Here is a 26,835-nt window from a genome sequence, read left to right on the forward strand (position 1 = left end):
GTTTGATGTTACGTACATTATTAACATTACAGAATCCACATATTCCTGCCAGTTTTAATATGTATTTTGTAATCAACAAGTGTGTAACACCGGTCAAAGTTTGACACTTCTCTGGCCATTATCTCCGTAACCGTTCAACTTTGGACATAGGTGTTTTGGGTTATATCGGCATACTTTAACATAAGGAACACCCTCCCAAAGTTTGGTCCATTCCTCCTGGGACACCCTGTATATATATACAAAATATAGAATTTCCAATTTGTCCATGGGAACACAACAAAATTACAAAACCAACAACTGACTCGATGATGTAAAACATAACTCAAAGAATTTTATTCTTGCTTTATACTATAACTTCTGTTTTACTGTATTTTTACATCAAGTATTTTATATAATTAATATATTGTATCCAATTTTACTAGTACTGCGGTTCAGTGGTGTATATATGTTAACCACGTATTTACCTGATGATGGCTATTAATAGCCGAAACTAGGCACTGATCTTGATATTAGTTGTGTTGTGATGGTTGTAATAATGAAGTTGAAGAGACAACATATTGCTCCATTTCTCAGCGGTTAAGTGTAGTTAATGAGTTTGTAGCTGCTCATACACATGACAATACGTTAAGTTCTGTCCTCAGCCAGGTCACATTCCAGCACTGTTGTAATATTTCTCATGGCTGTGACTTTTACAAACTGCACACCACAGCTTATAAAATAATAGGTCCCCCCCCTAATGTGAGAAGTTCGCAAAGTTCCTAAGACATACTGTGCTCTACAGGTATGGTCCCTGGCTCAAATATCAGAATGGGGAGGCTGGAACAGCACCAACACTTTAAATATCTATTCAAAATATTTCTGGTTCCAAATTCAGTTGTGTGCCAGCTATCACTACTGAGGTCTGTCACAGATTCCATCATTTACTTCCAACAAATGATAGGATAACTCCATGAAACAACTCACAACTGCCTCCATACAAATCCTTACATATTCACAGTATTCTTGATTTATCTCACACAATGTAATAAGACTTACACAGCTGAAAAAAAGCATTATTAAATAACTTATAAATCATTCAACTAAATAACCAGATGGCTATCCTGACAAGAGTTTTCATGGTTCTCCTCAGTCTCTCCATGCCTGGACAGTAATTTAAAAATACTTTCTGCCAAACCATTCTCAACATACAGCGGACCCTAAACACAAAGTGGGTGTCAGGCAAGTTTCAGCACTTGCATCATAAGCTACTATGTTATATGTGAAACTGACACTCACCTAATTTTGGAATCCCTGTTGTTATGTTCACAGTGACTAAAATACATACATGATATTCAATGTACATATTTGATTGTGATGATGGCATATTAATAAAACTACTGTGTTTCTGGATATTATCCATCATTCTATTTTTATTTAAAAGACAATGTTTCGGAGACTGGATTCTGTCTGTCTTCATGTGGAACCTACTCAGTTGGGCCAAACTGATCTATCTAGTCCCTGTCTCTGGTGTTGGCATTTTAAATAAAAACTGGATGATGGATAATGTCCAGAAACACAACAGGTAAAAGAGGTGCTCATTAAATTTTACTGCTTGAAGAAAATAATCTCAAGGTTATAGAGACCAGAAAAATACAGACTATTCACAGCCAACTATGGGTTCTACCTTCTATACCTGCCAACTACAGCAAAGGATATTGCAACTGAACTGTGCAACGGTTCTTCTTCGTTAAGTTCCTTGGAGTCCCCCCCCCCCCTAAACGCCAGGATGCGAGCCGTTCCCTTCTTTCCAACTAACGTCCTTGACTGATGTCAGGTCAGCTGACCTTCTCTCCCCCCCTCCTGGACTTAGACCGAGGTTTCTTGCTTAGCTCAAGTGGAGCTAATCTTCCTCTCTTCCCGTTGACCTTCGCCTGGAAACATCGCTGCATTTAAATTTGGTTTCGGCAAGTTGAATTGATTGTGTTTGAAATTTGGTTTCGGCCCGCAGCGCTGATTAAAGGGGGAAGAGTGCCCTCACGATATGGTGAAGGGTGGATCAGTCGTGAGGTAAGTCTTTGAGTTGTATATCCGAGAATACAAGTAAGTGACTTACTAAGGTAATGTACGCCGTAAGGCGCATTTTGGTTTGATTATAGACGCCGTGTGGCATAGAGTAATTTTGGTTGTCCAAGGTTGCGATAAACAGTCACTGCCCTTCAGGCGTGTTCTGTAGTATTTCAAGCTGTCTCTCTTTCCTTGTGTTATGAAGGCTTGATCGAGTACATGTTGTACTGAAGACTTTGCAATGCGCCATGAGGCGTGGCCTAACTGAGTCGCTGTGCTGCTGGACACAGCATAATTCTGTATTGATTATCTATCACATGTTTTAACCAGTCACTGCCCCTCAGGCAGAGTTCTTTGTATACTTATGTTATCAATATATTCATTCATCAGTAATCTGTCAGATGACAGGTCCACAGCCTCTTCCAAAACAGTTTCTCCACTTAATGCGATCTTCTGTTTTTGGAAAGAGACTATCCAGGAATAGTGATAATGTGGTAGTTTTTCCATTTGCTTTCCACATCGCAGTACAACAGCCGTTCAAACCACTCTGGTAACGCCTGTTGCTATACGAACTTGAACCATATCGAGCATTATTTTCTCTGTGCTTCAAGTCGCCGCTGATGACGCTGCTTCCGGCATCAGTTTTCGGTGTCTCTCTTCGTCTGATGCNGTTTAGGTGTAAAGTACATACACTTATATGCTACAAGACATAGTACACAAAATAGACCATTTCACAAACACAGCAGTTTCCTGGGAATGTAAAGTTTTTAAAAAATTATTTAAAATTTCTTGATACTAATTAAAAATTTGCATTGTCAATAATTAAAATTCATAAACCATGCAGGCTCGTGTTTGTCCTCCCATCGTCCCTCTTGTATGGGGCAGATATTGTGCTACCTGTCTATCTTGATGTGGAGGTTCTTTATATCTTCCAGGGTTTGCTCGTGGCTGCTGTGCTGTTTTCACTGTGTATGTACTTTACGTCTAAACAACGTATGTGATGGTGGTTTCCTATTTGTAGTGATGTTTGCCCTCTGAAGATGGTCCGCAGAGACCGAAACATGTAAGGGCGTAAGTTTTCATGTAGTAATAAACTTACAGGTCACATTGGATGGAGTGATTTATATTTTTAATTGCTGGTGTGACAGACCAGAATGAAACAAATCAATATATATATGTATATACTGATATGTTTGAGAATGCCAGTTGAGTATATGCATACTTGTGCCATATGTTCCATTCCAGCTCCTGCCTAGCGGATCCGTCCAGCCTGGCCCATCGTACCGACTGTGGTTTTCCTCCCCTGAGATCCCTTACACAATCCTAGGGAGGCATAGTGCATCACGCTACAAGCAAGTCGTTTCTTATGAGCCTGTCCCTTACCCATATAGAGTAGGGATTCACGGGTCAAAGTGGGTAGAAGAATGCAGTTCTTTACCCACAGGGTCGAGGGACACGACTCACAACACATCCTTGTTCCGCATCTAATATATTCTGTAGAAATTTGTATGACATTAAATATGTCCATTACTAGACATGGTCAAAGCCACAGTGCATCTGAATCTGCTGCATAATGCAGGCCTACTGTACCACCATACTGTACACTATGTAATGTCTATAGTTGACAGGTGCCCTTAAATAAATTCTTTGTGGCCAAAACTATGGAAATGAATTAAACCTTATTAACCATGGAACACTGACATGTAACTGTTTCTTTACTCCCCTTTAACTCTGGGTGATACAACTGAAACTGGACACAGACTTTGTGTGAGAACTCTTTTAACAAAGAAGCTTCAATCCATGCCATTTACTTTTGCCTTCAATCACCAATGAAATTCCTCCAACAAATTATTCAGAAAAACATACTTTGATTCCTTGACTAACTGCCTCCTCCTATCATCCTCATTAAGGACTTTCTTCAGTTGCAGAAACAGCTGGTGTTTCTCATCTTTAAGTTGGGCTAATCGCACTTCCAGCTGTGAAATCTGATCTCTAGTCTCACCAAGAGTCATCACATCTTGCTTCTGTTTACGTTCACGCTCCTTCCGTTGGCGTTCTACCTCTGCATCCGCCTCTTGTTCTGAAATGCAATAAAATTGCAAAGTTATTCAAGACAGCCAGCCTCAAAATGTTATAAAGATACTCCATGAAATAAATGTTTCTGGAATGAACGTCCAGATCACTTTAAGCAGAATACTCTTAAAAAGAAAACTTGTTTAATTACATCGTGAGGAGTACCTTGTTTCTTTTTTTGTCTCTCTCGTATGATGTGATTTTTGAGCGCCTCCCACATCGCTTCAGTTCGTTTGGGGCGCCCCACAACAACTGCCGGCATGACTGAAGTTATTACAAAGTCTGTGGCAATTACACTTCAAGAATGCGTTCAAACTTCTCTCCCTACGTTCTCAGATCACAAAACTGCAAATTATTATAATTATACTACGATACAATACACTATCATTGACAAGTAACTGGTTACAACGCTAAAAAATTTAAAAATTGAATCACAGTAATACGTCTAACAGCTACAAGTAACAGCAATGATATAACTATTGGTGTTGGTTTATTTTTCGTGTTTCAGCTAAAATTACAGGTAACATCGAAAATCTTCAACAAGCCTTCCCCTTAATTGTAAGCAACGTTTAATATACAACACACTACACTTGACCAAGTCATCAACGTCATCACGCCATTACAATTCCTGTACTCATTTTCTCAGTGCACTCAGTGCTACCAATATCGTTGTTACGTAGAGTAATGATGCAAAGAATGGCAATAAGAAAGAATTTTTTTCCCTTGGAAGCATTCTTTAACTATCATTGTATAGCACATGAATTACATAACTTATATACAAGAAGGCGTTAATTTGCTTTTCACTGATAATGTTTCTAAATATATTGGTGACAGTGTTCATTTGTGATCGTTGCGCGATCTCTCGTTTACAATAATCCTAACAAATATGAAAATTCGTCTGTAGCCAGTGACGGGTTTGTGGTTAACTGTTGTAGTTGAAGGTGATAAACACACAGGAGACCCAGTAGTTGTTTGTTAAATAAAAGTGTAATATTGTTTCTTGTGTAGAGTGACTTACATACCTTCTTGAAGGTAAATGTGTAAGTTTTTGTTCAAAGCAGCTATTAGTACATTTTAGTTTTTGTAATCATTTATGAAAGTTCCGAAGTGGCCTAACTTCCCATCTTGATTTTGTAAGGTTTATATCTACCTTACGAGTATATGACTACATGAAATATTTGAAAGATCATTTATGGAGCACAGTCTTGCAGTGAAACTGATCCATTCATTTTATTGCAGGTTATTTAATTTTACATCAATGTCATCTGACAGAGATGCAATGTACTATCCACCGCCCCCTCCACCCCCACCACCTGTCCTGCCCTTACTGTTTAATGATTTACCTCAGTTTTCCTCAGCATGTACCCTCATCCCTTTGCATGCCAGTTGTACAGTTGTGAATGTACTGCCTTGTACTTGTCGGCGAAACCCTGAACAGGAGCTCCTTGATACCCGGAACAGGCTGTGGCAGTATGAAGGTACACAGGACCCACCACACATATCTTATTATAGATACATTGAACCAGTTCTGCAAGATGGACCAAAGTAAGGACTTTAATATTAAATATTTATGTAATTTTTATGGACTATTAATTTATAATTAGTGACTCAATAAATTACTGTATTTGTATGTAGATGTGGCTTGGTGGCTCTGAGTATGGCCTCATCCTGCACACCACATCCTCTATCTGTGGAGGAGCTGTTTCAGGAAGCTCAAGCACATGGCTTTACGAACCATGGTGAAATGTTCTCAGTGGATGACATGGCTACGCTAGCACGGGAAATGTTTCAGCACAGTTGCCGTGAGGTGGAAGTTCTGCCTGGTGGTCTAGGACAAGATAAGGAGTATGTAATTCAGCAGCTGACATTGGGTGGCGTCCTTCTTATACCGTATCCTTCCTTTATGGCACTGTCTGTGCCTTGACAGTGCATCTAAGATGAGATTCCATGCATTTTTAGACCTTGTCAGCTGATCTGTTCACAAGGATTGAATGAATGATTCAAGGTTATTTGACATTTCTTTCCTACTGCACTGAAGATTGTGGTCAAGTGCACAAGTCCTGCTTTATATTTGGGAAGTGCAGCCTGGAGACCAGCCAGCTGTACTGAGTCAGGTTTCGTGTAGGTTTTGCCAGCCTCCCCCCCCCCNCATTAATTATTCTATGATTTGGCATTGTATCTACTGACAGCATTGTTATAGAAACCATAAATAAATACGTCAGATTGTAGGCTTTCACAGTCATGACTATGAAGGGTACTGTCTTCTGAGATGTGATACAGTGTACTGTTAGTTCTTCGGAACTCTAGCTGTGGTAGAGGGGTCATACCATCTCTCGTGGAGCTGGGGGAGCAGTTTTGTCAGCTTACGTCAGTGTGGGTACTACCAGTTTGGAATGTAGCGCCTTAAGATTGTAGTCAGGTGTATAGTACGTTGTGTATCTACTCCTGGTCTCCGTAGGCAATGTTTTCTGCTTGGGGAGTAGTTCTGAACGTCACCACAGCAAGCGTACAGCTTCGCGTGCTCCACAACAGTGTCAAAATATGTGAAGGTGGCCCCTTTTTCTTTTTGTGTTTGTTGTATTGTTTTTGAAAGATTTGGTGGGGGGGGGGCTAATTTATGTGTTTGTGATTTGTAATCAATTGTTGGTATCCAATCTTCGTTAGCATCTTTTTTATGATTGTTTGTCCTTGATCTTTATTTCCTTGAGTAAGAGGATGTGTGTTCATATGGTTTATTAGATAGTTTATTGATGATTTTTTGTGTTCACTAGGGTGACAGGAATTATTATGTGTAATGGAATCTGTTGTGGTGGGTTTTCAATATATGCTGAATATTAATTTACTGTGTTCTTTGGTAATTATCAGATGAAGGTAATTTGTTCTATTTTGAGTTTCCTTTTCCATCATGAATTTTATTTTGGGATGTATTCTGTTGAATTCATCTGAGATGTTTTCTGTATTCGTATAGCATTCATTTTATGTGATCATTATATCATCGACAATAGTCTATAATTTGGTGTTTATTGAGGGTTTTATAGATTATGGTATATTCAAGATGTTGGATGAATGTTTCGGCAAGAATTGTTGATGTGGGTACTTCCATTGTTAGCCCTTTGTTTTGTTTGAAAAATTGATTATTAAACTGAAAAATAGTTCTGTTCGAGAATCAAGCTTAATATTTATAATAATTCTGCTTTCTCTTCTTTATTCGTGTAAAGATCATTGTTCAGGATGTTTTTTAGATTGTGCGAATTCTGGACGTTAAATATATTTGGCAACATTAGTGTTCTGATGTTTTGTATCTGGGACTTTACTTTCCAGTTGACTACTGGCTATATGGGTTTGTCATGTTTATGTAATTTTATTGTGTCATGTATTTGTGGGTCTCTGGTTCACGTTGATTTATTTCCATTTGTTATTTGTGTTTATAACCTTATTTATTTAAGTTGTTTATGTGTAATGTTATGTGGTAATTTTGAAAAATTGTTTTTAGCAGTGAATTCTTTGATTTTGTTATTGTAGTTGTCTTTGTGTAGCATAACTAATGTGTTGCCTTTGACAGCTTTTGTTATGATTAGTTGGTTTTGAGTTATTTTGTGTTTTAAACTTTATTCATGTTCCATTCAAGATGCTCTCGTTTGGTGTGGATTGTTTGGCATTTTTCATAGGACTGTACTGACTCTGTCTCTAGGACCAAAGACTAAGCCAAGCAAGCAGAAGCATAGTAATGTGAGGATGACATTATATGGATGTCATGTCAAGGTTTCTGTACCGTCGCACAACACGTGGTATTTTGGCCTTTATGTACCAATGAGTTGATGTGTTATTATGTCTCGCTGACCAAAACAGTACATGTTTCTGTCTTGCTGACCACCTTCAGATGTATACATGTAAAATCATAAATATATTACACTTTTGCTGAATGTGTAGTGTAAAATGACCCATTTTGGGTCGATATAGTTAAAGGTTTCCTAAATGGTGTTGTAAACTGTAAAATCTACAGTTTTTAAAGTTGTAAAAATACATAAAGTATATATATACACAAGTCTTGAGTATACTGGCTGGTATTTCGAATGGTGTATTCATATTTTTATATGAATCTTTGGTATTATTCCTATATATGTGTGTGCATAGCATAACTTTAGGTAATGTTGTCGTTGGTATGCTCAGAAGATCATGTTCTCTTCTGTGTGTCTTGTTTGCGTGTATCTGCAGTACAGAGGAGGAAGATTTATGGAATATTCAGATAAAGCATAATATATTTGTGATATTGTACGTATACACCTGAATATGGTCAGCAAGACCGAAACATGTATTGTTTTTAATTTCATATAATAAACAGACTGACTGATCGGTACAGAATGTCACATGTTGTGTGACAATACAGAAATGTAATGTGAACATCAGATCTCTGCAAATTTCAGGACAGGTGCTTAAAACCACCAGATCTGCTTAGTGCATGCAGATAATGGCTGGAAGATTTAACAAGGAGCAAAGCAATGCACAGAATTACCAAAATGTCACAGTTGAGTGGCCAGGATTAAGTTCTTAGTCCAGAAGCCAGCTGTCCTGACTGTGGTGTTTTTTTTTGGGGGGGGGGGTTCTCAGTCTGCCCTGGTATGTGCCTGCACAGACCATGATCATTCATAATGTTTCCAAAATCATCATTCAAAACCGTCTTCCCTACTTGATACTGCATATCCTATGCAGTTGAAAATGAACTAAGAAATAAACAGGAGGCTAGTATAAACATGACTGTTACTTTGGTTATTGTTCATCATCTTGTGTTTTTTAAACACAGCATTTTTGGAAACTGAATATTAAAGAAAAGTAGCTCCTCAGTTGGGCCTGTTAGATAGACCTAATCTCAATTAGTCCATTGTTTCTCAAAAGACTTTCTAACAGACCCCAACTGAAAAGGAACCCTTTCCTGGTGATGGAAACAGATCAGGTTTCCAGAATGTTGTTTCTGAAAAAGAAAAACTTAAGACACTGGATAAGACCAAAATAATATTCATGATTATTCTAGCACATGATCTTGAGAAACACATAGACAAGAGGATTATAATTTATGAGTTTCATGTCCTAAATCTGATTCTAACAGGTGTACATATTATCCATGGAAATATCTGTCAGCTAACCATAACCACCCTTAACAGGCTTATAGCTATGATGCAGATTCCAACCATTCTCCATGTTGCCGGCGTGGCCACAAGGCTCACTGGGCTGTGATATCGGGAGTGATCGTGTCTGCTACAGCACAACGTACCTGCCATCTCCTGGCACGGCAAGGGAAAAGTCGCCACCTTGCCGTGTGGTCATATGACGATTTGCAGCGTAGCAATGAGAATCTTGTAGAGTTGGACCCAGGCAGAGCTTCGGATGGTAGAGTGTATGTGCTGCCACCTGGTGGAGTGGCTGCAGGGCTGGGTGGTAGAGCCATCCTACTCCACGATCTTGGAGGAGATCACTGTGCCATATCGGCCTCCTTGTGAAAGAAATGACAAGGTATGTGGCACAGTCTACTGAGGCCAGAGGCAGGACTTAATGAAACAACTGCTCCAGATGAACAGGAAGGTAATTCTGAGAGTGCAAGGTGAGGTGCACGGGAGGGACATATGTCGGTTGGAAAGTGAAACCAGTTTTGTATTTTATTAGAAAGTGACTTGCTAGTCCAGTCCAGAATATTATTTTCTGCCCTTTCTTGAAGTGGAGAAGATGAGGTGCTAATATATAAATGTATTTTAAGATTATGTGACAATTTCTGCACAATATAATTGCAGAATTAGACACCAATAAATACAGATTGCTAGCATGTCCATGTCCATCACACTGTAAAAGGATGACTGTAAAAATAGAAGTTATACCATGTCCTTGTAGCAGACATACCAAAGAAGTGAACCCTTGTTGGCTGTGTCTTGCACTGCTGTGACAGCATGTGCCTGGTCCACCTGGCTGTGCCCTACATTATTTCAATACTACTACTGTTACCCCTGAGTTAAACTATGGCTCCCAGCCTCAGAGAACTGGGGGTTTTAAAATCTGCTATTCCAAGATGATAAAGGTTAGGGAGCAGGGATAAAAGAAGCCGGTTCAAGTTCCAAGCATGCCTTTTAAAAGGTACAACTCATGTTTTTGTTAATTGTGTCTTTGGGATTTCAGCAATAGGAAGTTAATAAATACTGTTTATCTGTGATAAAAATGAGCAGCAACTTGATGGATTAGGTTGTTCATTCTGTTGCAAGCCTTAGATTAAACTGAGTCCTTCCAACACTGTTTAGACCTTCCTATTGGTTCGTAGTCTCAAATTCCATATGATATTCAGTCTGAGTCCATTATTACAACATATTATACCAATCCATTCTGTACTATGCAGTAGTTCCAATGATATGCTTTGATGCCAAGCATGTTAACAGTCTTAATAATTTCATATCTGAGGCCCCAGTCCTTCTCTCTGTTGTGCTCTCAGTCCTCCTGGTTCAGATCCCTGTAATAGAGTTTTCTTTTTTATTGCTGGTGGGGTGGGACTAAGTCCCTTGTACTGTGGCCACTTCTGGCCTATTGTACCAGCCCCAGATTGTGGGATCATTGCGGAGCAATTGGTGGAATGAAGATTGGCAGGGGAAACTGAAGTACTCGGAGAAAACCTGCCCCAGAGCCACTTTGTCAACCACAAATCCCACTTAACCAGACCCAGGATTGAACCCAGGCTGCCGTGGTGGGAAGCCAGGGACTAACCATTTGAGCTATGGTGCGGCCATGTAATAGAGTTGGACATGCCATTGTTTATAAAACTTCAGACCCTGTCTGTTCTTACTTTCCTTAATATAGTTTATTTTATTGTTTGAGGTAGCTGCCGGAATTTATGTAACTTAATTTTCCTCTCTTTTGTTTGAAGGTGTATCCTAAATAATTGCAAGAGTTTACATGTTCTCTCATCTGGTTAGTTGTCAAAATCTGGACTTTCTGTTCCTTTGAAACCAAATACTTGTTTTTATCAGAGGTTCATGAACTGTATATTGCATCAACTTCTCTGTTAAGTTATCCTTTGGATCAGCAAATACAACTTTGTCATCTGCAATAATGTGTTCAGAACTACCTCTTCATTAAAATAATTTATTTTTAAATTGCTGTTATTATTTAATGATTTCATAAATTTACAAATGAAATAAAATGGAAACAGTTGTCTGATCCCTTGCATAATTTGTCTAAAAGTTCAACTTGTTTTGGTTCCTGTACTAACTTTTTTTAAATTCACTTAGTGGGGGGGTGGAGTCCAACTGGGTCCACTCGGCATGGCGGCCACTGATTGACCTATTGTAGGCTGCCCCGGTGATTATGATGATGGAGAATTTGGTGGGATGGAGATTGGCAGGGGAAACTGAAGTACTTGGAGAAAACCCGCTCCAATGCCACTTTGTCCACCACAAATCCCACTTGACCAGACCTGGGATCGAACCTGGGCCGCCGCAGTGGGAAGCCAGTGACTAACCATGTGAGCTATGGTGTGGCCTACGCTAACTTGGTTTGTTATGTCTACATAGTTTCATTGTATGATTCTTAGTAAGTATTGCAGTATACCTTTCTTAAATAATATTTCTCAAAATTTAGTTCAGCTTGTTGCATCAAAACCCTTTTAAAGTCAATGAATGCCATATAGATTGGTATATTGTAATTTCTGCACCTCCAAAATATACTGTTTGTATGTAATCTATACTGCCCAGAGCTGTTATGTTCTTCAAGGAGAACTGTGTCTGTAATAATGTTCGGATTCTGTGCAGTGATTTTTGTACACTTTTTGAAAAAGTTTATTCCCTGATAATTGCTATGGCCCTGTTCTAATGACTGTGGTTTGCCTGTCATTAGGGGTATGGCTGTATTTTCAGCAGACATTTATAAACTCTACAGATCTGTATATGAATCTCTGCAGTTCATATTTAAACAGTCTTTCACTGTTATGCCATCTGATCCTGTGTTTCAGGTTATGACATGACAAAATTTCATTTTGTGACCTAGCAGGTTATCTAACCAGCAATGCTTCCGGTTTTGGAAGGTACATCATTTGCATATGGTCTGTATTACTGGGGGGTGTCTTGACTGAGATTTATGTTTTTGAACAGACCCCTCTTACTAGATGCCGGCAAACAAGCTATTACTGCAATTTTCCATATACCCTTCTAGAGATGATTCATTATTATACTCGCATGTAATTTGATGCTGCATAAACTACTGTCATTGATACATCACAATTAAATAACGTACAAATTTTCTCATTATACACAGTACTCAGAGGTTTGAAATGTATGCTTGGAACATCTCAGAGAGTTAAAAATATGAGTCTTTTCCCATTAGTGAATGAATAATGCCTGCACACTTTTCGTCCGTACAAAGCCTTTTGACATCCATTAAGCGAATGTACTGGCTAACCAACATATTGCTTGTCAGTAATGAAATAAATCACAGAAGGATTTGCATTAAAAGTGTAAGTAGTTCCTTTTACTTAACTGTTTGTTTATAATTTTAATTGACATTAATGCATTTGGCCTTGCTATTGGCAAAACTGTTGCTTTTACAGCCTACCTGTTGAACACTTGCATTGAACAAATGCCCTTGTCCATTGTTGCTCCGTTACATGCCTGTGGTTCTCGTCCTTTGTTACAAATTAACAAAACATTAGGCACACTCAGGACATTATTTACTACTGGGGATGTTTTCTCTGGCATAGGAGAAGCAGTAAAATATGTTGCATTCAGAGGTCTGAAAGTGACAAGCGCAAGTTGTATTCAGGAAATGAGGAGACACCAGTCAGAATATAAATTAATTCCTGATTGTATCTACTGGAAACTTAACAGACCCATCTTATTTGATAGATGGTATGTAAAGTTGTGTCTGTGTTCAGGCACCAACCATCTGAAGGCATGTAAAGCACCTGGATGCTGAATTTATGTGTTCTTAACCTTTGCACTAAATTGAGGTGAGTGGCACCTTCATGCCCCCAGCCACTTTACCCCTGACAGAAGATCCCCCATTATTCATTATGTAGGAGGCTGTGTGGGTCCCAACATGCCCCCTGCAAGAAATGAAATGCGAGTCATGCAGGCCATGACATTACTGGCTGAGGTGTCCTGGTTCATTATCTTGAGCAGCTAGACAGTAGAGATATGATGGCAGGCTGCAAAAGTGGCTTCCACATTTAAACCTAGTGCCTGGTAGCCTATAAATGAGATGTTACAGCTAGGTGCAGGAAAAATTAAAGTGATAACAGGACCGTACTTGCTGCTGCCATGTTTAGAGATGTGTGTGTAAAGCACTGTCAGGACAACCAACAAGAATAGAGAATAGTGGAATTAATTGTTTTAAATAATCCCAAGCTGAAAGCTGAAAAAAAAAATACAATAACAAGTAGAGTTACTGAAATGATAATACTGTATTACTTCGAATTTAAAATGCATCCAGTTTTTGAATGCGGGTTTTAGGGGGTGGGGGATCAGAAAGATGCACAATCCTTGAATTTAAGAGATACCTCAATTTTTCAGCGTGAAAAACTGTGTAAAATATGTCACTTATATTCAAAGTAATACAGTATATAAAATGCCAGCATGACATTTTAGTATAAGAGTGTATTATTTAAAGTGTGAGTGAAGAGGTGAAATGTTTATATTAGTGTTATGCATGTATTGCTTTTTCATTTGTTAAACCAACCTACAGGAGTGCCAACACTGCAGCATAACATGGACTCTTGAACTTGACAAATACATGTGCCATGATGATGGTTATTATATTAATAATGATGTTTGTGGTTCTTTCACCTGAATTTATTCTATCCATTAAGAGCTAATTTTTGCATGAACAAATGTATTTCCTTTATTCATTCAGTCCCCACTAGTCTAGCCAGCAACTGCTTTCAAGTGCCCCAGAGTTGCCCACATGTTAGATGCCCAACTTTCACTGGCAATCTAAGCCATCCAGCTGGCCAAGTGTTGCATAGTACTCACATCACCTATTCCTAAACAAACTGTTACTTCCAAGCAAAATCTCCAGCTATGGACCCCACAGTAACCACAGATTTAGTCTCCTATTCATGAACAGTAAACGTTCAACTGAATTTAAAGTATGCAACAAGAACTACAAATGAAACAGTGGTATGAAATTGCTTATTTACAAGTTGAGTCTTATAGGTGTGAATCATACAGGAAGAAAGTAGTGTAAATACAAAAGTAACTAGACACTGTGGCAGCAGAATCTGCTAGCAGTGTCAAAGCCAACCATCATTGCAGTTCCATCTGACTTCCATCCCATCAGCTTGTCTGCCTGAGGTCAATACAAAAATACAGCAATTAAATAATATTGCTCATGATGGTACATAAGCTTTCAGACTCACTGTGATATTTCTGCTTGAAATTTTAAAAATGTGCCTCATGTCACAGACTGAGCAAAGACACATTCATATTTAATTTTCTTGTCAGGGGCTGCTTCATTTCAGCCTATAGATACAGGGGGGTCCAAAAAACATACTCACTCTTTGGAACAAAATGACATGTAGTTACAATTTTTATGTGGAGAGAGAGAGAGTCATTGTATGTGTTCAAAGTGACCCCCATCAGCGGCTAAACAGCGTCGAACTGCTGAGCGAACTACGGCTGTCAGTGTGTCCGGTGTGATGGTTGCACACGACACTTCGATGGTTTCTCGTAGCGTGTTCAGCATAGCTGGCTTTTGTCGATAAACTTCATCCTTCAAGGTTCCCCATAGATAGCAGTCGAGAGGTGTTAGGTCTGGAGACCGTGGTGGGTACTCGATAGCACCTCTTCAACCTATCCATAGTCGAGGTAGAGTGTCATCCAAGTACGACCTGACGTCTTGATGGTAGTGAGGTGGAGCACCATATGGTTGTGGGTAAAATCTCTCATCTCCAAACAGCTCTCGAAAGGCAGGGAAAATCGATGTCTGAAGCATATCGAGATACACTTGACCAGTGGTGCAACACCACAGCACTGGAAGCTGGACTTGTTACTGTCCGTGGTCACCCAGATCTTTGCTTATGCATATCATGAACAGTACCGTAGGTTTCAAATTTATCCTGAATACGGGCAATTGTTTGACGTGTTGGTGGCTGAGTTCCAAACTCATTCTGCCATTGTCGTACCTGTTAATGTTTTCGTACTTCCAGTACCACTTCAATACAGCCTTGCGTTGCTCAAAGAACCTTTCAGCAATTGCTGCCGTCTTCTGTTTGCAGCACACATGCGGCACGACTCACATGACCTTTGCCATCTGTTGAGAAAACATTACACTACACTACCGCGCAAGAATTGTAACTACATGTCATTTTATTCCAAATATATTGACTATCAAAGAGTGAGTACATTTTTTTGGACCCCCCCCCCATATACATCAAGCAGATAACAACAAAAAAGGTATGTACCTCGAATTTTACTATATATTTTTAACACATTAATCTGCTGAATCTGGAATAAAAGTACTGGCTCATGGATGAGTTTAGTTATAACTCATACATATACTCTTTTTTGTTGTTATTCACTTAGATATCATTTTAATTCTTCTGTTAGGGTTTTATTCAAGTGTCTCTGGTAATTATTTACTTACTCATGGTGCCAAGCCTTTCTGGAGGAACAGCCAATTCTGCAGTTACTCAAGAATTTCCCAACATTTTATGGAACCCCAAGGTTCATTACCATGTTCACAAGAGTCCTCCACTGGTCCCTATCCTCAGCCAGATCAATCCAATCAATACCATCCCATCCTATCTCTCTAAGATCCGTTTTAACATTGTCCACCCACCTACGCCTTGGTCTTCCCAGTGGCCTCTTTCTTTCTGGCTTTCCGACCAATATCCTATACACATTCATCTCCCCCATTCATGCTACATGGCCCGCCCACCTCATCCTCCTTGACTTGATCATTCTACTTTTAAAAATAAATATTTAGGACTGTGCGTACACTTCCACAAGTGGAGTTTAAATGCCTGACTGGCCAAATCGCCGTACTTTTGCCATGACGACCATACTTATCACTGGCCCAGTTGGGGCACTTCGGACGTTAAAGGTTAAGATATGGATCAAAACATGTAGCAGTCACTAACAGCATTCGAGTTTGTAAGTGGTGGTAAGAGTTTTGTCTTCTGGGACACAACACCCCCTGTAGGCCGGTGAAAGTTAGTGTTTTGAGGGAACATGTTGCCCCCATCTTAATGATTGAAGAATAAGCAGGTAGCCATACCTGCTTCACACTGGTTTCTTGTTTGGCTCATTTGTTACCCCTGAAGGGGGAGGCACCATTCTCCTCTGAAATGTTGGTTCAGTAATTAATGTACTGACCAGTTAGCTAACTCAGCTCATTTATAGTCATAATCTCAGTTATTCTGTCTTCAAGAAATTCCATGCAGAAGTATCGCCAATATGCTGCTTGCAATGGTGTGGTGTTAGTTAACTACATAACTATAGAGGCAACAATGTGTGGTTCTCCTAAGTGTCATTGACTCCCATATCAATCCATACTTACAACTCCATGAATAGGAACAGTTCAAAGGCAAAACTGAATTTGTATTGTTGTTGTGAAAGCAGATTCCCAGTGTAATGCCAATTTGTTGATGATTTGCAAGGACTGGTCTCTGACCATGCTTTAATGCCTTGAATGTTCTTTTCAGTTGGCATGTTCCTCTTTGACTGCCTCTTCCTGTCACAAAGGTATCCCATGTTCCACCACTTTAAGCGAACCTAGAAATGCACTTCTTGTAAGTTTCTTTCTTATGAAAACTTGCTGACGAATCATACGTAGGTAAGTATTACCGTTTCTCACGGTGTTGTCGCTTGCAGATTTCTTAAACTTTTTCTTCAACCCTGAAGATGGGGGCGATACGTTCCTCCGAAACGTCGGTTAACACCACATATACACGGTGCCAAATCCCAGAAGACTGCTTTAAGTTACAAATGGATATAAAACTTAAACAAATAAGAGTACTGATTTGAAAAATGCTTTTATTTCTTAATATAATCTCCCTGTACATTGAGGCACTTGTCCCATCATTTCACAAGCCCCTCAAAACCAGTAGCATAAAATTCTTTGGGCTGCTGTTGGTGACTGGGATCACAAAGGCATACTTCTAATCACATTCCAGCCTCAAGGACAAGCCGTAAATGCCGACTTCTACTGTAACATCCTCAGGAAACTTCATAAGGCCATTCAATGGAAGTGACCAGGACTCCTCACTAAAGGCGTGTTGCTCTTGCATGACAACACGCGTTCCCATACTGCCAACTGGACAAATGAGACACTGTGAAATTTCAAGTGGGAAGTCCTCAAGCATNCAGGACTCCTCACTAAAGGCGTGTTGTCCTTGCATGCCAACGCGCGTCCCCATACTGCCAACAAGACAAATGAGACTCTGTGAAATTTCAAGTGGGAAGCCCTCTAGCCCCAACCTTGCTCCAAGCAACTTCCATTTGTTCGGCCCTCTTAAACATCATCTTTTGGCTAAACATTTTCCCGATGATGAAACTGTAGAAAGGGAAGTCACCGCTTGGTTCCGACAGCAGCCCAAAAAATTTTATGCTGATGGTTTTCAGGGGCTTGTGAAATGATGGGACAAGTGCCTCAATGTTGAGAAATAAAAGCATTTTTAATATCAGTACTCTTTATTTAAGTTCTATATCCATTTGTAACTTACTTATTGACTTACCCTCATATATCTCACTGCAACAGTGAAGAATTCAGACCTGAACACAAAACGATTTGAGCAAGCAGAACTGTCAGTCATACTGTTTCAATATGTTTGTTGACTGCGCAAATGACTCATCATCAATTGACAAGTAATGCAATGATTGCACACACAAATATTTGCTGCATGCGACACCCTCTCTCCGCTAAAGTTCACCAACAAACGACGGTCACTCGGTCGGTATAGCTCCCTTGCGGACTGAAGCCACAGTTTATTAGTATTATTAATTGCAGTAACACTATGATTCCTTTTCGTCTGGACACATCTGCACTTCAGTTGATACTGCAGTTTCAAATTTGATGAAAACTGCAGCTATAGAAGAGAACTTCCTTGCAAAGGTTCCATCCACTTGTTGCATTTGAGGTAATTCAGAATACAGCAATAATCTGGATCAAAATATGAAAAAATGAGAAATTCTGTTCAAAATTGAGTACATACTTTAAAAAGATGCATGGAATTTAGGAGCAAGAGGACTTTCAGACTGTGTTGAGGCCAGCTGGAGAGACTGAAAGCACACAAGAAAATATCTAAGATTGGCTTGAGCTGGATGGAGACCCTGGATTTCAACTTCTGGCAGAGGAAGAAATTGCTGCTGATTTTATTAAAATGATTCTGTTATGGATCAAGAAGAGTCAGATAATTAACTACATGAATTACAAGGATCTATTCCATTTATTTTTTTTTTAATTTTTTTGCGTCATTACTCCAGATTATTGCTCAATCTGGATGATGATCTCCACCCAATTAATCCAGAGTATCGAGGGTTTATTGTAATGTGGAAATAATGGGTTTTAGTGAAATTTATGAAGTGTCTGTCAGTGTCTTTTTGTACGTGAAGGCCAAATCACTCATCCACTGTTTGTTATGTATAGTTGGGTGATTTGTAGCTGAAAGAAATATGTCTTTAGTGTTTAGTGGTGAACTAGACAGTGGCCATTATAATGATCTGCTGCCAGTTGAAGAAAAATGAAGTTAAGTATATTTGATGAATTTTGTTTCTATACACAACCTTTGCCAAAAACGTTTCCCCTCGATAACAGTAACATTTATGTGCATACTGTTATTCTGTCAGGTTTAGTACCTTAGTGTAAACTTGAAAGTTTGTTTCTAACACTTTTCCACTGAAATTTCAATAGGCATGACATTGGCGCTAATATAAAACACAGTGGGTTACAAATCAGCACTTCCATCAGAAGTGTAAGTCAGAAAGAACATAAATCTAAACTTAAGCTGAAAAGGATCAGAGTGAAGAAACATGCCATCTGAAAGGAGGATGATCTTTGGTACCCTAGAAGTACAGAAATTTGAAAACTCGTTTACTCTGACACCGAAGTGACAAAACATTTTACTTGAACAGAACACAAATCTACTCAAGAAAGCCCATAATAAGTAACAGTTACAAAGGATGCTTTGTGAAGGAATTAAGGAATTCTGTTAAGAAGACATGATACATGTAGGGACATACTGCTAAACATCTAAAAATCAGAATACAACCATATGTTTTTCTTTGTGTTGTACATTATTTTGACTGTACATATAAATACAAGTTTTGTTTTACTGTCTTTTATGACACTGTTATTTGCATATCACACAGCTTACAACTTGCTTATAGAGCTGTAATGGCAACTGTTATTTCAGGCTTGTTACACAGTGAACAAGGGGCTATATGGAGAAGGTTCAAGGTCAGCACTTTTATGGATACTGCAGGTACAGCATGCAACCTGAAGTCTGTTTCTGCCAATTACATGTCTAAAAGTTGTGAATTTCCACTTCTTAACTTCACTTCCTTGTACTAAACTTTCTGTTATATTTAAGTCCTTATTTTTTTTTTTCAAAATTTACCTCCTATAAAATTAATGAAATGATTCAATATTTATGTATAAAATATAACATTGGAAAAACAATATCTAACTCATCTCTTGTATGGAAAACTGCATGGCTGATTCACATTTTTTTTTTAAAGTAAAGCATAATAATACAGCACATCCAAGTTCACCTTGGTATGTTTCTGGTCTGAAACAATATTCTTAAGTCCTGACAACTGTAGACAGAGGTAAGTACAGAATGTTTACATGACACTACATATTCACCAACTACAAAGGATAGTTACAACAAGAAGTATACACCTCAAAAGTGGAGTGGAGAAGAGGAACACTTCTACAAACATTCACATACACTACAGGATCATCACACTCAAGAGCGTAGCTTTGTACAGCATACACAATGATCAGTACAGCATCTCTTGCATGTACAAACATTCCTATGTCTTGTCACATTTCAAAAAACAAAATTCATTCTATTACAAACATGTTATCACGTGAACAATCAGATTCTATACCACCTTTACTGTTATGTAAAAGGGAAATGAAATCCTGATTATTTTGGAATGTCCCTTGTCCTACACAATTCTTGTGATGTCTGCTGTATGAAATTAGGTGAGTGAATTGTAGTTTGCAAATTCACCACTTACATTTATCAAACTGAATATTTTTCAATCATCTCTCACTACACTTGAAATTATTGATCACAGCATGGCAACACTGCAATTAAACAATACTGATGTGAGTATCCAATTTTCTTTGAGTAGTAATACATACTTAAAAGAAACCTGATTGCTTTTCTCTGAATCTTTGGCTCACTGTAAACCTGCAAGCTTTGTACCAAGAACTGCATGAAGGGGTAACTTCAAATTAAGAAATTGGAAGCCAATGTGATGCATCTGCCCATACATATGCCTTCATTCAGAGAACACTGTATGTGATGAGGCCTGGCAGTGGTTCTTGGATCTGTTCAGTATAATATGAATCCCTCTGAGCAACAAGGGGGCATATGGTGCTACAAGTCTACTCTAATGATCTACCTGCATGGCCATTGGAATGCTGGATTAATGGAAAGAGTGTTATGTAGCATCTTTAGTGGGATATGATATATGGGTTATATTCCATTTTCAACCGTGCTGAAACTCGACACATACTGCACTCCCATGATAGTCATCACTCCACTACTATGTCTTTAAGCAATACACGTCCGCAAAGTAAAAAATATTTTGGTAGTAACTTACTTACTTAACTCATGGAGCTGAGCCCTTCTGGAGGAGCCGCCAATTCTGCAACTACTCAAGAATTTCCCAGCATCTTATGGAACCCAAAGGTTCATTACCGTGTTTACAAGAGCCTTCACGAGGCTTTGTGTTCATTTTCATAACATAATTATTTTTATGGTGAGGAGTTGTTAGCCCCACACCCAACACCGTAAGCTGGAGGACTACCCCTTGTTGGCTGTCCACGACTGCTTATTCAATATATTTGCAGCTTCCCTCCAAAACTGGAGGGCGTCTTCTCCATCCGCAACCTGAGGATGCGCCATGCCGTGGTGACAAGGGAGTAATGAAGACAAAATTCATACTCTTGGGAATAGGTAGGAGGCAGGTGGTGAACATGTTTTTTATAATACAGCATTAGTATGGGGAGGAGTATGATCCCTTTGAATGCCATGTAGAAGACAAGACTACTTCACCATTTACAATTACAAGATAGCTCTCATGTAGCTAGGTGAGCCCAAAAGATTGAAGGATTCTTATGTAACTTCTGTGTATGGGGCCTACTTTACATACCTCTGATGAAGGGAAGTCAGCAGCCAGACCAGTGCATGGTACATGGGGAATGCTTCATGGCACAGAGAAAAAATTACCACTAGTTTCCATTTTTTGAGAGACTCTGAAAGTGAAAATGTTCAATTTTTACCTTCGCTTGGTGACTGTAGGCTGGTCCCTCACTTTGGTTATTACATTATAAAATTTAATTCTTTCCTTCTAAAATTTGTTTCCATAAAATTCAAGCCCGATTGAGGAACTATCTAGAATTCATATACACAAACACACACACACACATACATACACATTCATATACACTTCAAATCTTGCACCAATAAAGTTTCAACATGACTTGACAATTCAAGTCACGCCTTCACAGCACTGACGTCAGTACAATTCACATCTGTGAGCCTGATCCAGGGAAAACGAAGAGTGTGACCCACGCACGCATCCTGCTGGTCCTGTTTGCTCTTACTGACAGCTGCCGTGGGTCGCACTTCAGCTACAGACTTGCCTCAGGGAAGCTGAAGAGTGTTACAGGGAAGTGTTTTATGTGTGTCTGCCACTGTGCTGACAATTGGAAGAACTTGACCCCAGACCACTCTGTTCCATCTATGCTCACTGGAAACATATCAGCATTCATCACTATTCAACTTATCAGTTTCTACACCATAAATGCAAAAAGGGATAAGGAAGACAAAAAGCTGAAAGATGGATACCACATGGAATTATGGTTAGGCAAGAGGTCTGCTGTATGGACCTAAATGGGTCATGTGTATGGAAGGGTTCAGTTATTCAGTATTAGAGGGCGTGGGTTTCCCCGTGCACCGCGATTAGTAGTCTATTGTACGTCCCCCTTTAATTTCTACTGTCGCCATACCCTACCAGTACTGGTGCTCGCTATCAGCCCCTTTCTGCCAGCGAGGTCGGCCCTCTTCTGGCAGTGGTACCCGATAACTGCCCCAACTACCAGAGGCATTGGAAACTACTTGGGCAGGAAACTTTTTGTCTAATTTTGCTCAGAGGTCTCCTAGAGACATGAGGATCTTTTACGTGCCGTAAATCTATGACACGGGACCCACGGCTTAAAGTCCCTCCCAGAGGACTTGTTCCCTGAATTTTTCCGCCCTTAAAAATTCCACGACCTCCGCCGGGTTTGAACCCGCATACCTTGAGTCATGAGGTGGGAACGTTATCCCTAGACTACAGAGGCCGCTTATGGAAGGGTTAATTAGGAACTTACACACTGAGAGTGAATCATGTCTTGCCTACAGAGGATGAACAACACACTATATGTCTTATGGGCTGTTACTTCCAATGGTGTCACTTGTATGAAGTAAAATGTACTGCTTCTGTTTCTCCACACCCAGCTGTGATGTACTTGCATACATTCCAAATCTTTTATAAGATGACAGTACAAACAGTTCACAGTTTAACTGCTGGGAGAAAAGTTTTACATTTTGCTTCCAAGATTATTAACAGCCTTTGTAGTTATGCTATATGATGTCCCATGGTCAGTCCTGTATGCTCAAAAACACTGTAAATTGATGTGCTGCACAGTTTAAAAATGAAGTTGTGCACTTAGCTTCTGATTAGTACTGGGTTTAAACCCTTTAAAGACTGAATTTCTTCTAAATTATATATATATAAGAATCCAGTTTGTACCTCAGATGAAACACACTGCATCACCACCACAAAGCCCAACCAGTTAATGGTGTTAGGGGAAACAGTCGCTGTTTATTGTGAGAACAATATAGAACACATAAATACACTCTGTGGGCAGAATACAAAGTTTTAGTCTGTTGAAGCATGTGGTACATACAGTAGCCACTGGGTTTTAAAGGGTTATATCTTGCAACAGTTCTGGTGGAACAGCAATGGTCTAAATGAGGACCTGCAAGCAGTATTCTAATGCAGAAGTATTACCTTTGAGAGGAACGCTGTGAGTCTTAGCAGAACAGATGAGCCTTGAGACTCCTTCAACAACCTGACTCTTGGGCTCGGTTTCCTTCTCTTTCTCCTTCTTCTTACCCAGGCGCATGACTGTAAGCAAATGTTGAGAAATGCTGCAGAACTTCTTTTCAAAAGAAGTCTGATACATCTGATTTATCTTCTGTTCTGGGCCGCGCCAAAGCTCAAGCGGTTAGTCGCTGGCTTCCCACCGCGGTGGCCTGAGTTTGATCCCAGCTCTGGTCAAGTGGGATTTACAGTGGACAAAGTGGCGCTAGGGCAGGTTTCCTCCGAGTACTTCGGTTTCCCCTGCCAATCTTCATTCCACCAATTGCTCCACAATCACCCTCACCTGGGGCTGGGACAATAGGCCAGAAGTGGCCGCAGTACAAGGGACTTAGTCCCACCCCACTAGCAGTAAAAAAAAAACTTATGTTCTGCGTGGAGTGAAACTTGGTCTCACATTCACAGGGAAGGATATACATTAAGAGTATTTGAGATGAGTGTGCTAAGTAAATTATGTGGAACCACAGAACAAGAAGTAACAGGATAAAAGAGGAAACTGCATAATGAGGAGCTTCACAACATGTACTATTTTCCAGATATCAGTGGGGTGATCAAGCAAGGAGGATGAGGATAGGGGCATATTTGGAAGAAATGAAGAATGCACACAAAATTTTAATTAGAAAACTGTGAACTGGGTGTGTCCATATGGACTCAATTCATCTGAGGTTATGAACCAGAGACAGACTTCTGTGAACACGGTAATGAATGTTCAAGTTCTATTGAGAATGGAAAATTTATTGACTAGTTAAGCAACCATCAGTTCTTCAAGAGGGACTCTGTTTCTTGGAATCAATGGTGCTTATCATGAATAAATTCAGTGCCGTATATTTTTACACGTTCAATGATCAATGTTCGTTTGCACATTCTGGATTATACATGTAATTCTTTTTTAAACTGAATGTCATAAACAGAAACATTGTGTCATGATGCTTAACAGCCAGAATATTGGTCTAAGAGGTGTCCACTGCTAGGCAATGTCTTATTGAAATACGTTTCTTCAACAAAGATGCCCACAACAGTAGAGGTGTTGAGGATTGTGGACTCTGTGCAACGCGATAACATGTGTCGCCCATGGTGACGTAACAGCATTTCCCACTGTGATGTAACAGGGGACACTGCTGTTACTATGTGGCAACTTGGAACAGTATAAGAGGCTGACTGGGCGGTGTGTGAGCCAGCGTGTGTTGTGAATCCAGACAGGCAGCCAGAGAGCAGTGGTAGAGTAGGGGCCAGTGTATGGTGGGCGCCGGTAGAAGGCAGTGGAAGCCAGCACGGAGAGTTCTACAGTATAGTGAGAGTTAATATGAAAGGAGCGACTGTGAAACGACTAGTTTAACATTTTGTGTTATGTTACCGCGTTGAGTAATAAAGTGACTTCACGAGAATGCACCCCTTGAGTCTTCTTTCACGACAATTTCTGGTGGCGAAACCCGGGAGGATACACATGGTACACTTAGACTTCAAGACTTCGAGGGAAAGGAGAAGACAGACACACCCACGGTCACTGACTTTGACTTTGATCTGTCGATATTTGCGACTTCTGACTTTCGACAGACCCATACAAACGATCGACTAGCTTGTGAGATCATACTTGGAGATACGCTCACAACTCGGAATGGCGGACAGCGAACTCCGAAGGCTAAAGAGGAAGCGCTCCATGGCAAGGTTCACTCCCCTTATAATGGAATCCACTGCCAGCACCCCACTTGAGGATTATGAGTACTACTGAGACTGTTTACAGGAGACTCTGGATCAACTACTTTCATTGGATAACGATATCCAGGATCTTTTGGATTTCAGTGAATACATGACTGATGTGGAGGTGGCTTATGACTACATCGACGTATCCACGCAAGCACTTCTGATAGCCAAGTGGAAGATGGAGAACAGACCTGTCTCGACAGGAGAGAGGCGTAACTTTGCGGAAGAGCCCTCTGTCTCGAGGACCCTTTGGCCTCTGTTAGTGGACTCAGTGTTTTTGACAGATTGGAAGGAATGCCTTGAGAAACTAAAGGCCAAAGAAGAAATGCTGGAAAAATTGCACACCAATAGGAAGGCCTGTCGAGAAGAGATGGTGGCCGAAATCAGACCCAAAACAGACAAAGAGACGATGACCTGCTGAGACACAACAGAGGCACGCCTAGAAGAGGAGAAGCCGACCTCAATGGACAGGAAACCTGAAGCGGCCCAAAAGGAAGAGATCCCCATAAAAAATGCTGCAGTGAAACCGGTCAAAGGACAGAAAAAGCGGCATAGGGGAAAAAAGCAAGCTGCAGTGTGACGTGGAGAGCCAAAGGGGATAAACCGAGGAGACTGTGGATCTCAGAGGATATTGGCTGCCACCTGCAGGAAGGTATCATGCGGTGCAACAGTGGCACAATGTAGGAGATGCCTTCAAGAAAGAACAGACCAAAAATCAGGACGGGTGCTGGAAGACATGTGTTGCTGCCCGCTGAAGGATGACCCGCCGTGCAGGAGGGGCACGGCACAAGGGACACATCGTTGGGAAGAAGAAGAAGACTAAGAACAATGTGACAAGGGGAGCCCTGAGTTGGTGGACGTTCGGGAAAAGACTTCAGGTGGATCAGAAGGGCAGCAAGCACTTAAAGAACCCAGGCACAAGAAGGCAGCTGCATTGGAAGATCGAGAGGGGAGCAGATGAGCTTGTCAGGAAGGCTTTCAGACTGCAGTTCAGGAAGCGAGCAGCTGGATCATGTGTTGCGTTATGAAGAATGACGAATTGGACCTTGTGGAGGGGTCGGCGCCCTCCAAAACGGAAATAAAAGGGGGCTGCATACGGAGCCTGGCCACTACTGGAGTTACATCCCCCACTGGTAAGAAAGAGAGAGTGAATGAGTGGTTGGAGAAAGGAAGAAAAGAAACATGAGCCATACACCTGGAACTTTGCATGGACATGACAATGAACACAACGAGAATCAGTTGTCCAGTGTATCTTGTCATTCCTTTGGATTGACCAGGGTGGGGAGGATGTTGAGGATCGTGGACTCCGTGCAATGTGGTAACATGCATTGCAAGTGACATTGCCCACTGTGACATGACAAGGGACACTGCTGTTACTATGTGGCAACTGGGAACAGTATAAGAGGCTGGCTGAGCAGTGTGTGAGCCAATGTGTGTTGTGAATCCAGACAGGCAGCCAGAGAGCGCCAGTAGAAGCCAGCACGGAGAGTTTGACAGTTCTACAGTATAGTGAGAGTTAATACCGAAGGAACGACTGTGAAATGACTAGTTCAACATTTTGTGTTATAGTTACGTTGAATTGTAGTTACGGCGTTGAATAATAAAGTGATGTTATGAGAATACACCCCTCAAGTCTTGTTTCATGACAAGATGAACCACTGGAGGTGTTTTC

The 26,835-nt window shown here is 40.2% G+C and overlaps 3 protein-coding genes across 6 annotated transcripts in view; 1 reads left to right on the top strand and 2 right to left on the bottom strand.

Moving 5' to 3' along the window:
• LOC111868563 (G protein pathway suppressor 2) overlaps positions 1-4,760 on the bottom strand; it is a 31,471-nt gene extending 26,711 nt beyond the window's left edge. The window contains exons 1-3 of one of the 2 annotated variants that reach the window (XM_023859320.2): positions 4,712-4,760; positions 4,282-4,461; positions 3,910-4,123 (exon numbers count right to left, since the gene is read on the bottom strand). In XM_023859320.2, coding sequence (XP_023715088.1) covers positions 3,910-4,123; positions 4,282-4,378 — 311 coding nt within the window. In that variant the 5' untranslated portion in view covers positions 4,379-4,461; positions 4,712-4,760. Of the gene's footprint in view, positions 1-3,909; positions 4,124-4,281; positions 4,462-4,634 lie in introns of both variants that reach the window. The other variant, XM_023859319.2, reaches the window with a different exon arrangement.
• Positions 4,761-4,856: 96 nt separating this feature from the next.
• Positions 4,857-10,681, top strand: LOC111868564 (UPF0692 protein C19orf54 homolog). Its single transcript, XM_023859322.2, has 4 exons — positions 4,857-5,148; positions 5,356-5,661; positions 5,752-6,006; positions 9,284-10,681. Exons 2-4 carry the CDS (start codon positions 5,375-5,377, stop codon positions 9,609-9,611), a joined length of 870 nt encoding a protein of 289 aa, XP_023715090.1. The 5' UTR covers positions 4,857-5,148; positions 5,356-5,374; the 3' UTR covers positions 9,612-10,681.
• Positions 10,682-21,161: 10,480 nt separating this feature from the next.
• Positions 21,162-26,835, bottom strand: part of LOC111868570 (phosphofurin acidic cluster sorting protein 1) — a 173,932-nt gene continuing 168,258 nt past the window's right edge. For all 3 annotated transcript variants that reach the window (XM_023859335.2, XM_023859334.2, XM_033753095.1), the window contains 2 exons: positions 23,373-23,489; positions 21,162-22,067 (listed from right to left, as the gene is read on the bottom strand). In XM_023859335.2, coding sequence (XP_023715103.1) covers positions 21,949-22,067; positions 23,373-23,489 — 236 coding nt within the window. In that variant the 3' untranslated portion in view covers positions 21,162-21,948. The remainder of the gene's footprint in view (positions 22,068-23,372; positions 23,490-26,835) is intronic.

The sequence above is a fragment of the Cryptotermes secundus genome, unplaced genomic scaffold (genome assembly GCF_002891405.2).
Source record: "Cryptotermes secundus unplaced genomic scaffold, Csec_1.0 scaffold330, whole genome shotgun sequence".
Lineage (NCBI taxonomy): Eukaryota > Metazoa > Arthropoda > Insecta > Blattodea > Kalotermitidae > Cryptotermes > Cryptotermes secundus.